We start from the raw sequence: 12,482 nt of genomic DNA, 5'->3' as shown, positions 1-12,482 counted from the left end.
CCTGGTTTCTGGGGTGCTGACATCAGTCCCGCCCATTGGTTCCCTCTGTTTCCACTCAACCAATGGCTCGTCACCACATTAATTACCTCCTGCTCATATGAGAGTCCACCTGTTGCTCCGGGCAGCTTGTCACCGCCTATTGACTTGTGTGCCGCTGGTATTGACTGCATACCCTGCCTGTTAGTTGTACTTTGTGTTTATTGGAACTATCCACATTCCTTGCTTGCTAGCTGTACATTGTGTTTAGGAAAACCATTTAGCTCCACATTGGGTGCAGTGGAGGAATTCACTTAGTGTTTTGTTTACTATTGTGTTAGTTTTCACCAGGTGGAGTGGGTGCTGTGCTCTCTGTGTTCTTTTGTTGCAAGAATCAACCCGGCTTAAATAGATAGATAGGTAAAGGCCTCCTTTTGAGGACCTTTTTATTTTAACTTGGTTTGTTATTTTCGCAGCACCCTCGTCCACCCTCCTTTTGTTTATCGTTACCTGTCTACATCTCTCTGTTACCAATAAAAGTCACCTTGTTAAGATCTATACCAGTTGTGCCTATATGTTTATGGCCCCCACTCCCCTAGACCAACAGGGGTCGTAACACTGTTTAAAAATATGTAAGACAAAAATTATTTTTTTATTAAGGACAGTACCTGTTCCTGCATAGAATTTGGTGCAGTTCCCATAATCAATATCTTCCTGTCTGATATCAAACTGTGGCAGAGCGATGGCGTCCATTTGCACTGGGTCTCCTGTCTGCCACATAAATTGCAGGTCGTCTGTGGTGTAGCCAACTGGATGAAAGAGGTACAAAGACACACAAAAAAATACACATATACATAAAATGGATGTGTATTGGTGTGTTTAAACCAAATCAGTGTGTACACAAATGCAAATATACATAGTACTTTATACACTCACAATATCTGCCTGCTTGTTAAGCAAACTCACAAGTAGAAACATACAATCAGAGTCCAAAATACAATATAAATGCACACAGACCTGCAGAAAGCTGAGTCTCAGCAGTCGGATTTGGCATTAGTGGGAATAGACTTGAAATGATTTTGCTTATATAAGTCTAAAGTGCTTTGTAAACATGATGCAATTACCACAGTCAAACTCAATTAGCTGTGAGATTTTCACAACAACCTTAAAATATGATGATTTATTCCACTTCTATGTTCGCTATTGAAATTGGCTTCTAAACACAAGCAAAAGCTTTCATTTACCCCAAAACAACGATTTTATAAAAACAACAAATATATTCTCAACTCATAAATACTGTATCTCCCAAATAACAACAAGCAGTTAAAATCCAATAGAAATCAAATTTAGTCATCCCTTTATGTACTCAAAAATAATGTTGTGGATTTTTTTATGTAATGTTAATTATTTTTTTTTATTAAAAGAAGGAAATACAGTCTTTGGTGCTATAGTCTACATGTCATTTCAGATAGCAATTTAATTTCAGTTGGACTTCATATGATGAGGCGGTTTAAGGTAAGGAAAACTCACAGCTTTCAAGTTGCATTTTACACCTCTGTGTGTCCATAGGGAACAACGTCAGATCCAGAGGACAAGAAAGGGTGACGGACAACCTGGAGGAGGATGAAGAAAATTCTGTTTTCAGTTTTTTATTATGTCCTTTGTTATTCTCTTATATTCACTTACTCACACACAGAAGCTTTGTTAGCATGGCACTTATGACACACGTATTGCCTTCTCATAGGATTTAAGGGTTTATCCTTATGTCTCTTTTTTGAGAGGTGCATTTCTATGGGATAAACACTCAAAATTACAGACAAATTCCAAGGATTATCTCTGGGGACAAGTGAAACACAACAAAGTGTAGCTATAGCCCCAACAATATAGCTCCTTGGAATATAAAATCTTTTGGTAACTTTCTATGAAGGTCATTGCTATAATGACTTATGCATATATTTGTAACACGATATAATGCTTCCATAAGACATTATAACAATTGTTATAATCACTTACAAACATGCATTAGGCGCTATAGCAAAGTTCGTAAGTCATTATGACCTTTTGATTTAATGTTTTATAACTAGTAGTAATACCAGTTTATACCACTGTGCGCCCAGAATCTCCAACCATGTTCCATAGTACGTTATAACCATCAACTCTGTCTCATTATAAATACAAGACATCATGGCAACCGCTCCAAAAAACGAGCACGTTGATTTTTTTTTTGGCTGCAATGTAACGTTAGCTAAATTAGTAACAGAGTAATGTTAATTAGTTGCGTGTCATAACTACCTAACTTATAGAGGAATAGGAACATCAGGTCCAAGCTTAACTGGTGTCTTGTACACATCCTGATAGTTAAATCATATTTCAGTTTCCAGAGTCTAACAACTGGTTGTTAAAGGAATGACGCTCGTGACCACGGAGGAGCTGAGGCTAGTAAAGTAAATTAGGGATATAAATTAAACTAGTCCTTTAAAGCAATTGAGGAGATGTTTCTTTAGGATTTTTTTGTGCAAATTAAATTCTTAGTAATTATGCAGAAATCACATAGAAAAAAAGATGCATCAAGATGGATCACTGCCCTCTGAATTTTAATCAGATCGAATCGTGAGGTGCCAAGAGATTCCGACCCCTACTGCCCAACCAGTATTCCCATTCAATTACTTTAAAATGTTCTTTAAAAAGTTTTGCGGAGTGGTTGCCACAATGTCTCCAATTGGAGACAACCGCTTCAAAAAACATATTAAAGGACATTTAAAAGTAATTGAATGGGAATACTGGTTGGGCAGTAGGGATGAGAATCTCTTGGCACCTCACGATTCGATTTGATTACAATTCAGAGGGCAGCGATGCATTTTGATACATCTTTTTTTTCTATGTGTTTTCTCGATAATTACTAAGCATTTAATTTGCGCATTAAAATCCTAAAGAAACGTCTCCTCAATTGCTTAAAAGTACTAGTTTACATCCCTGATTTACTTTACTAGCCTCAGCTCCTCCTGGTCACCAGTGTCCTTCCTTTAACTATCAGTTGTCAGACTCCTCTGGACACTGAAATATAATTTAACTTAACTATCAGGATGTACAGTATGTGATCTGGACACCAGTTTAGCTTGAACCTGATGTTCTCATTCCTAGACAAGTTAGGTAGTAATTATTAATTTAGCTAATGTTACATTGCAGCCAAAAAATAGAACAACGTGCTTTACAGGGCAGATGAGATACAGACTTAACGGACACACTGTGGTTTACACTGCACATGTTCTGCCAGACTTAAAACCTAGTAAGAAAATTAATCAGTGTAGCGATGCGGACGTGGAAGATTCTGAATTGATTATGAATGAGAGAAGTGAGCAGCAGAACGTGACGGTGAAAGTTAGCGGAGGAAGTTACTTAGTAAGTTGTCAGTCTGGCAGAACATGTGCAGTGTAGGTCACAGACTGTCTTAAGTCTGTTGTTTCTGCAACTGCTGAAAACATGAAGGCGGTGAGCGCTACTTGACATGTCCCCTGTTAAGCAGGTTTTTGGCTGCAATGTAGCTAAATTAGTAACGGAGTAATGTTAATTAGTTGTGTGTCATTACTACCTAACTTGTCGAGGAATGAGAACATCAGGTTCGAGCTTAACTGGTGTCCTGCACACATACAGTAACTTACATCCTGATAGTTAAGTTATATTTCATTTTTCAGAGGAGTCTGACAACTGATTTTTAAAGGAAGGACACTGGTGAGCAGGAGGAGCTGAGGCTAGTAAAGTAAATCAGGGATGTAAACTAGTCCTTTTAAGCAATTGGGGAGACGTTTCTTTAGGATTTTAATGTGCAAATTAAATGCTTAGTAATTATCCAGAAATCACATAGAAAAAAGTTGCATCAAAATGGATCGCCGCCCTCTGAATCGTAATCAGATAGTCGTGAGGTGCCAAGAGATTCTCACCCCTACTTCCCAAACAATATTCCCATTCAATTACTTTCAAACGTCCTTTGATACGTTTTGTGAAGCGGTTGTTTCCAATTGTCCACTGCATCTTTTAGGGCCTGTCCATAGGCTCGCCTTTCGTCTGTGACAACATCTTACATGATATTATATAGTCTGCAACAGGTCTTCTCTTGAGCGATCTCGCGCCACCCGGAGAATGAGTGTCCTTGATGTAATTGTGTTTTTGTGCTAAACTGCAAAATGTTCAACATCCATACAGGTTGTTCATAAAGTGAAGAAACATAAATAAAAGTTGTTTTCCTGCGCAAAATGTGTCACTTTACTTAAAGCAAACAATTACGTGTTATAAGTTCTTATAATTATTATGTCCACCTGTAATATATTATACAGGGATGGACATTTTAACACTTTACTTAAAGCAAACAAAGACATGCTATATAACATTAAACATTACTATTATTCCATTTTATATCACTAATTCTAAATTGTGACTAAAGTGTATTTATAACGAGTTGATGGTTATAAGAGAGAGAGATTCTTGTCGCACATTGATATAAACTGGTATTAGTATTAGTTATAAAATATTAAATCAAAAGGTCATAATACGTTGTGAACTTTGCTATAGCGCCTAATGCATGTTTGTAAGTGATTATAACAATAGTTATAATGTGTTATGGACACATTATATCGTGTTATAAATATATACATAAGTCATAATAACGATGCAAGGACAAAAATATGGAAAACCCAGGGAATCCTTGCAAATAAGGGAAAATAGTTTGTAATTGATTGAGATTCATTACCTCATACTGATGAGGACGTCTCCATTACGGAAAATGAAGAGAAGAATGTTCTCCTGGGTAACGTCGTGAAAGTTGGCGCTCTTCTCGTTAGCGAAGAACAGGTCAGGTTTCCAGAGACATTTGAACATTTTGGGATCAACGGTGAGAGAATCAGACTTGAAGTCCTGCGGAAGCTTCAGCCTGGGGTCGTTCCAGCGCTGCCGGAGGAAGATGTTGACTCTGTAATCCTGTTCGGTACAACAACAAATAAGCACAAACATGGTTAATATCTTTATCAAGTTAGTACTATTGGACACAAGTTGGGTGCTTTTAAAATTTACCACAAGGGAAACTTTCTGAATGGAATTATATTAATGCTTATTTTATATTTACATTTTCTATGAAGCTGTAAAAAGGAAGGAGCCCAGGTGGATGGATGGATTGTGCTCTGGTCAAGATCCCTCTCAATTACACTGCAGGACGTCAATAAAAGCATTCTTTATCCCTCTCAGACAGGTCTCTAAAACTAATGGTTCAATGTGCAGTTAAAGAATAAGAGTTAAAGGAGCACCTTTCCTACACTGCTTTTAAAGAAACTGTCACTTTAGGATACAGCAGGTATAACTGACAGGTTACATTTTCTTTTAGAATTTTTTAACTCATTGACAAGCAGAATTTTCTCACAGCAAACATCACCAACAACTTCAACAGACCACTTAAGCATGCCAAGTGACATTTTACAGCTGCAGCGAAAACACTCATGACATCTACTTTTAAAGCAGTCAACTTACAGAAAGCTGTTTTGTCCAAGGGACAAATGTTATCAATACAGAAACATGTGATACGGCAAAGACCTCATTAGAGAGTTAATTAGTTAAATTTCCACATTTTTGTTGGTGGGAAAGCATTTGGGACGTTTTGTTGTGCCTGCTTTGATGGTGTGCCTCAAGCTGTTATAGGACCAGGTGTTCAGAAAGGACTATTAATGCTGAGGGTGAAGATGATGACATGTCAAATAAAGCTGCCAAAATATCAGCTATATGTATGTGTGTGTGTGTGCTCCTGGGTATGAAATTAACTTCCATCTGCCATCTTCCTTCGTTGTTCCCAATATTTATACTGGTTTAAACACTTTTCTGCACTCTGGTGTTATCAGATTAAAAAGGGTGTAATCTTATATACTGAGAACACAGTGAAAATCACCTGGAAGAAATGACAAAGACTTTGTGTTAAACTACTGCATATGTAAGGATTGTTTATCCTTTGGCAAATCACTCTAGGATCAAATCCAAGTCGGTTTCTAACCAAACATGTATGAAACATTGTGTAAGTTGTCCTGACATTGTTTTGAATTCATTCCAATGACATCAGGCCACCCAGGCCACCTTTGCCCTTTACACATGTTATTGTCTATTTCTGGTTGAGTCTGACCAACTGCATGCAGGTAAATTACATTAAAATGACCTATTAATACATCTGTTGGTGGTCTTTAATATAAATGATAAATGGTGCTCGCTCTCTCTCTTTCGATAAGATAAATGGTTCCAATTGTTAGTATGTTGCTTAAGAAACTTGCATTATAATTTACCAGCTGTTTCTTGTGTCATGGATGTGTGTGGGTCACGTGACCTGAACTTCCAACTTTGGCCACTATGACAGAAATCATCAAACCCCTCTGTGGGAGCTTGTTTTAACCCAGTGGAAACTTTTCACACTAAATCCTTTTCACTAAATCCATACAAACACTTTTATTAATTAATTAACACATACCATAACTTATTTTTCTGCAAATGTTCTATATATCTACATACCCAAATACAACTTCTAAATACAGGCACATTTTGACCCTTCATCAAAGTTTATCTCTCACTGTAGTGTTTTCTCCAATAAGTTAGACACAGCATTGTGCAAATGTTGATGATATAATTTTCATTAAATATCTGTATACATCCATGATACACAGTACGCACACATAGCATTTTCCTGGAAAAAATACAGAAAAGATACGAAGTGTGGTTGATCCGTGTATTTGGTTGTGGTATGTGTTGATTTACAATGTCTATACGGAGACAAGAAATCACATGAAAGGTTTCCTCCTTCTCTATATATCGGCAGGAAATATTTCAAATCTTTTTTGGGAGCAAAAACAGCGGTCAGATTGTTGATTTCTCACTTTGGAAAGCAAACCGTCATTTCTATACAACATAATTCCAACTAGTCCTGAAGCGACAGCACAAATTGCTACTGCTGGCTCTTCTCTGTCTCACACAGACGCAGGCCAATTCCCACACCTTTGCCTTTCTAAAAAAACAGACATGAAAATTTATCTTCCCTCTGGCTTACTATCAGCCAGTACTACATTTGATTCCGAAGAGATTTTACCCAACTGCTCAATATAACCAACGAGGAAAATTCAAGCTGAGAAGCATTAAAAAACAACAACATCAAATTAGTCATCATCTCCCGGTGAATACAATCATAGAGTGAAAATAGATGTGTTAACTACAGTGGACGTGGGGTGGTGTTTGGCAGAGGGAGGTGTAAATGATGAGAGAGGCTTTCCTGAGATCAAATACCCCACAGAGTGATAAATAGAGGGGGAGAGGTGACCGGCTGTCTCTTCTTTCTCCTCCCAGGTTAGTTTTGAACCTTCTTCACTATGTTTCTCTTTTTGTCTTTCATTTGGCAACAAGAGGGAAGAGAGAAGACAGAAGTTGCCACCTGGGAGTCCTTCATCTCTCTCTCTTTCTGTCAGTCTTGGCACTTACTTGTTCTTTCTCTTTCCTTCTTCTGGTTTATCTTTTTCAGTTATTCCCTCTTTTCTCTTAATTTATCATTTCCACTTCTTCTGTCTTATTCTACCCCCAACTTTCCACTTCTCACTTTCCTCACCCCTGTCTCTTATTTTCACTCTTTCTCATCTTTGGTCTCCTCCTGTCTGGTTTGGTCTTCGTTCTCTGCCCTTTCTTCCTTCTTTATCTTCATTCTCCAAATTCTTTTCTTCTTTTATCTTCCCCTCTTTTTTGTTTCCTCCAACTGTTTTTCATTTCTTCCACCATCCATGCACCCCTCTTCTACATTTTGAGTTTTAAGGATTTTCCACTTTCAGCCTTTAACACCCTAACTGGTCTGTAATTGGTCCTGGTGTAAAACTCTCCACTGGAAGATTTTATAAGCAAACACACTCTGAGCTGACTGATCTGTAGCCAAAAGAAATATTTCCAGAGTAGATTTTTATGCAGCTCCAATTCCAGGATATATGGTTCAGGGCTTTGTTCAGAGTATGGCTCCTCAAGAAATAAAATAGGAAAACATTGATCACTGCTTTGTACTGAGACACTCTCCAGACCTGCAACAGGACTCTGGAAGAAAATCTAGTACTCTACTGTTCCTATGAAGTTTGCAAGCAAAAGGCACTTATTTGTATATTGGCTACACACAATACAGCCAGTTTGCATGATAAACTTGCAAACTGTGTTTGCTCCCTGTCATAACTTGTGGTCCTCTCTATCTGTCATGGATCTCATTGAACAGACAGTGCTAGTATATTCACATTGTGAATGAAACGGAACTTGATTGCATTTGACAGATGTTTGACAGTTTTGAAAACACACCAAATTTGGAAAATATCTACTTCATGTTTATCATTTTGTATGTCAAATTAAACAGTGCAATTCTGTTTTGTTTTTGTTTTTGCTTTTTTATAAAATCTGTAATGCTCAAGTATTTGTCTTGATTACTTACAGGTCAAAGAAGTTCCTGCATGGTTTGTGGTAGGCAATATGTTGAAGTCTTGTTTTATTATTATATATTATATTAAGTTGTGCTTTAAATTATTCTGTGAGAATTTGATACTTTTATCATTCTGCACCACATTCACTTTAATTACCTTGCCACATGATGGAATATATTTACGGAGACAGACACTTGATGGTTATTGGCTCCTCCCGGCTGCTTTAAATTAATATGCACCAGTAAGCAGAGCTTATTAGAAACCTTCAGAAATGTTCCCTTTATTGTTTCCTAAATGATCAAGATTCGACCCAGCACCATCCTCGAGTTTAATCTGCTCAGTAGCATTGAAACTGTCCTTCTTTATCAGCAATTAAGTCATCAGATAAATGAGGCGTGAAAACTCCAGTCTTGATAATGATTCACTGCTAAATAGTCTGATACCGTCTGGAAAACACGCTCAGCATTCTTTTTAAAACTTGTGGGGTGAATCATTTTTCAGCTCTGATCTACTGCTTTGGCAGAAGTATTGATTACCAATACTGTCAGGCAGCAGTGGGGTTGAAGTGAATTCTTACCATGGTCGTTTCCTGAATGGAGCCAAAACTGTTGATGAAAATGTTCACTCTGTCTTCCACAGGAATTCCTGGATTTAAAAACAAGAAGACATAGTAGTATTGACTTCATTGTGTTTTACAGCTTCTTTGCAATGAGAGTGAGGTACCGCTGTACTTGTATGTTACAATAAGTGTCAGTTTGCTTTGTAAAACCCTATAAGTCTTTATTCTACATAGACTTATTGTACCTGGTGATTAAAGTGATTATGTTGCTGATCAGGATTTGTAAAAGACTTTATCAATATTGCTAAGTAATAAAGTTCCCCTCTCATTCCTTAATACATTGTAAACTGTCAAGTAGGTTGAGATCCCAGCGCTCTAACAAATCATGCCTCATGGGACTGTAAGGTACTTTCTAATTGCATATCACAAATGAGTAGAAATGACTGTGGTAATTAAAATAATTGTGTAAAATTATAGAAAGTGATACGTTAAAAGTAACAAAAATGATGAAATTACCTAATGAATGATTAATATTAACCATGAACCTCGTATAAATACACTTTAGTCACCATTTACAATTAGTGATATAAAATGGAATAATAGCTTATAGTAATGTTTAATGTTATATAGCATGTTTTTGTTTGCTTTAAGTAAAGTGTTAAAATATCTATCCCTGTATAGTATATTACAGGTGGACATAATACCATATGAAGTAATTATAAGACCATATAACACGTAATCGTTTGCTTTAAGTAAAGTGCCACACATTTTGCGCAGGAAAACAACTTTTATTTATGTTTCTTCAGTTTATGAACAATCTGTATGAATTTTGAACATTTTGCAATTTAGCACAAAAACACAACTTAATTACATCCAGAAAACTCGTTGTCAGGGTGGTAAAAGATCGATCAAGAGAAGACCTGTTGCAGACCAACATCATGTAAGAAGATGCTCAGATGTTGTCACAGATGAATGGATAGCCTATGGACAGGCCCTAACAGATGCAGTGGACAATTAAAGACAACCACTTCACAAAACGTAGCCTATTAAAAGACATTTTAAAGTAATTGAATGGGAATACTGTTAGCTAGCGCTTACTGCCTTCACTTTTCCAGCATTTGCGAAAACAACAGACATAACGGACACACTGTGACCTACACTGCACATGTTCTGCCAGACTGACAACGTACGAAGTAACTTAAATATTTTCCTCCCCTAACTTTCACCTTCACATTCTGCTGCTCGCTCTCTCTCATTCATAATCAATTCAGAATCTTCCACGTCCGCATCGCAAAGAAGTATAATATACTGTACTATAACATAATGTTCACGGAAAGCAAATGGCAGAACCTTCAGAACTGCGGAAGTGCAGCGCCCGGACAGTCGCAGGTATGCACATAACAGAGACCCGTGATCTCTGTTACTGGTCTGAGACCAGTGTTGTATTAGACGCATTTCGTCGCTGCTGAATAAAATTTCACACGGTCATAATTATGACCTGCACACCGAAAGGGGAGAACGTGACGGTGAAAGTTAGCAGAGGAAAATATATTATATATATATATATATATAAAGTTACTTAGTAAGTTGTCCGTCAGGCAGAACATGTGCAGTCTAGGTCACAGTGTGTCCGTTAAGTCTGTTGTTTGTCTGTTGGTCTGTAAAGCACCGCAGTGTGCAGTGTAACGTTAGCTAAATTAGTAACGGAGTAATGTTAATTAGTTGCGTGTCATTACTACCTAACTTATTGAGGAATGAGAACAGCAGGTTGAAGCTAAACTGATGTCCTGTACACATACTGCACATCCTGATAGTTAAGTTAATTTATATTTCAGTGTCCAGAGGAGTCTGACAACTGATAGTTAAAGGAAGGACGCTGGTGACCAGGAGGAGCTGAGGCTACTAAAGTAAATCAGGGATGTAAACTAGTACTTTTAAGCAATTGAGGAGATATTTATTTTGGATTTTAATGTGTAAACGAAATGCTTAGTAATTATCCAGAATTTACACACAAAAAAAAATGCATGAAGATGGATCGCTGCCCTCTGAATTGTAATCAAATCGAATCATGAGGTGCCAAGAGATTCTCATCCCTACTGCCCAAACAGTATTCCCATTCAATTACTTTAAAATGTCTTTTAATATACTACGTTTTGTGAAGTGGTGGTCTTTAATTGTCCACTGCATCTGTTAGGGCCTGTCCATAGGGTCGCCATTCATCTGTGACAACATCTGAGCCTCTTCTTACATGATGTTATAAATTCGGCAACAGGTCTTCTCTTGAGCGATCTCTCACCACCCTGAGAATGAGTGTCCTTGATGTAATTATGTTGTGTTTTTGTGCTAAATTGCAAAATGTTCGAAATTCATACAGATTGTTCATGAAGTGAAGAAACATAAATAAAAGTTGTTTTCCTGCGTGTGTCACTTTACTTAAAGCAAACAATTACGTGCTATAAGGTCTTATAATTAGTTCATGTGATATTATGTCCACCTGTAATATATTATACAGGGATAGATATTTTAACACTTTACTTAAAGCAAACAAAGACATGCTATATAACGTTAAACATTACTATAAGCTATTATTCCATTTTATATCACTAATTGTAAATGGTGACTAGAGTGTATTCATAACAAGGCAGAGTCGGTGGTTATAATGTGTTATGGAACATGGTCGGACATTCTTGCCGCACATTGATATAAACAGGTATTAGTATTAGTTATAAAACATTAAATCAAAAGGTCATAATACGTTATGAACTTTGCTATAGCGCCTAATGCATGTTTGTAAGTGATTATAACAACTGTTATAATGTGTTATGGACGCATTATATCATGTTATAAATATATGCATAAGTCATTATAGCGATGACCTTCATAGAAAGTGTTACCATAAAATCCTTGATAAACACAGACTGCTCCTCCTGCTTTGAGTATATTATTTCTTTTGAGGTATTTACTGGAGGCTCAGGAGTTTCATGGGATAAATTCTATCAAGCAATTCACAAAATGAATGTGCATAATGTGGATGTGGCATATAACTCAAATCTTCCATGCATTAATGCAACCAAGCAAACTAATTCATATTCAAGAAACACTTCTTGTGTTTGTTTAATATTATATGAGCCTGGGCAAAGTCATGCACAAGGCACAGTTTAGGATGTAATTTGGGAGATTATGACATGGATGTTAATGGATACGGAGCTTTCAGCCCACCCTTAAATCAAGAGCAGATGGTTCACCACTGGACCAGTCAAAGAGGGAGCAGATTCTGCTCACAACACATCAAACATTGTGTCCCAGACACAGCTCCTGCTGCCAAGTGCTGGAGGATGGAAACTAACCGAGGATCTACCTGAAGACTATTAAGACCATCAGTCAGACGTAGAGGTTGCCAAGCACCTCTTTGTTATTTTTATGGCTGTCTCTGTGAGAGTGGTACTCCCTTACAGTGTGCCATTTATAGTACACTTTAAACACTGTTAAGA

At 37.2% G+C, this 12,482-nt stretch overlaps 1 protein-coding gene across 1 annotated transcript in view; it reads right to left on the bottom strand.

Moving 5' to 3' along the window:
- glrbb (glycine receptor, beta b) overlaps positions 1-12,482 on the bottom strand; it is a 30,938-nt gene that overhangs the window by 14,598 nt on the left and 3,858 nt on the right. Inside the window, exons 3-6 of the mRNA XM_046030857.1 lie at positions 9,010-9,077; positions 4,721-4,947; positions 1,507-1,589; positions 645-785 (exon numbers count right to left, since the gene is read on the bottom strand). Coding sequence (XP_045886813.1) covers positions 645-785; positions 1,507-1,589; positions 4,721-4,947; positions 9,010-9,077 — 519 coding nt within the window. The remainder of the gene's footprint in view (positions 1-644; positions 786-1,506; positions 1,590-4,720; positions 4,948-9,009; positions 9,078-12,482) is intronic.

The sequence above is a fragment of the Micropterus dolomieu genome, linkage group LG19, assembly GCF_021292245.1.
Source record: "Micropterus dolomieu isolate WLL.071019.BEF.003 ecotype Adirondacks linkage group LG19, ASM2129224v1, whole genome shotgun sequence".
NCBI lineage: Eukaryota > Metazoa > Chordata > Actinopteri > Centrarchiformes > Centrarchidae > Micropterus > Micropterus dolomieu.
The sequence above is the reverse complement of the archived record's forward strand: the minus strand, read 5'-3'. Positions and strand labels throughout refer to the sequence as shown.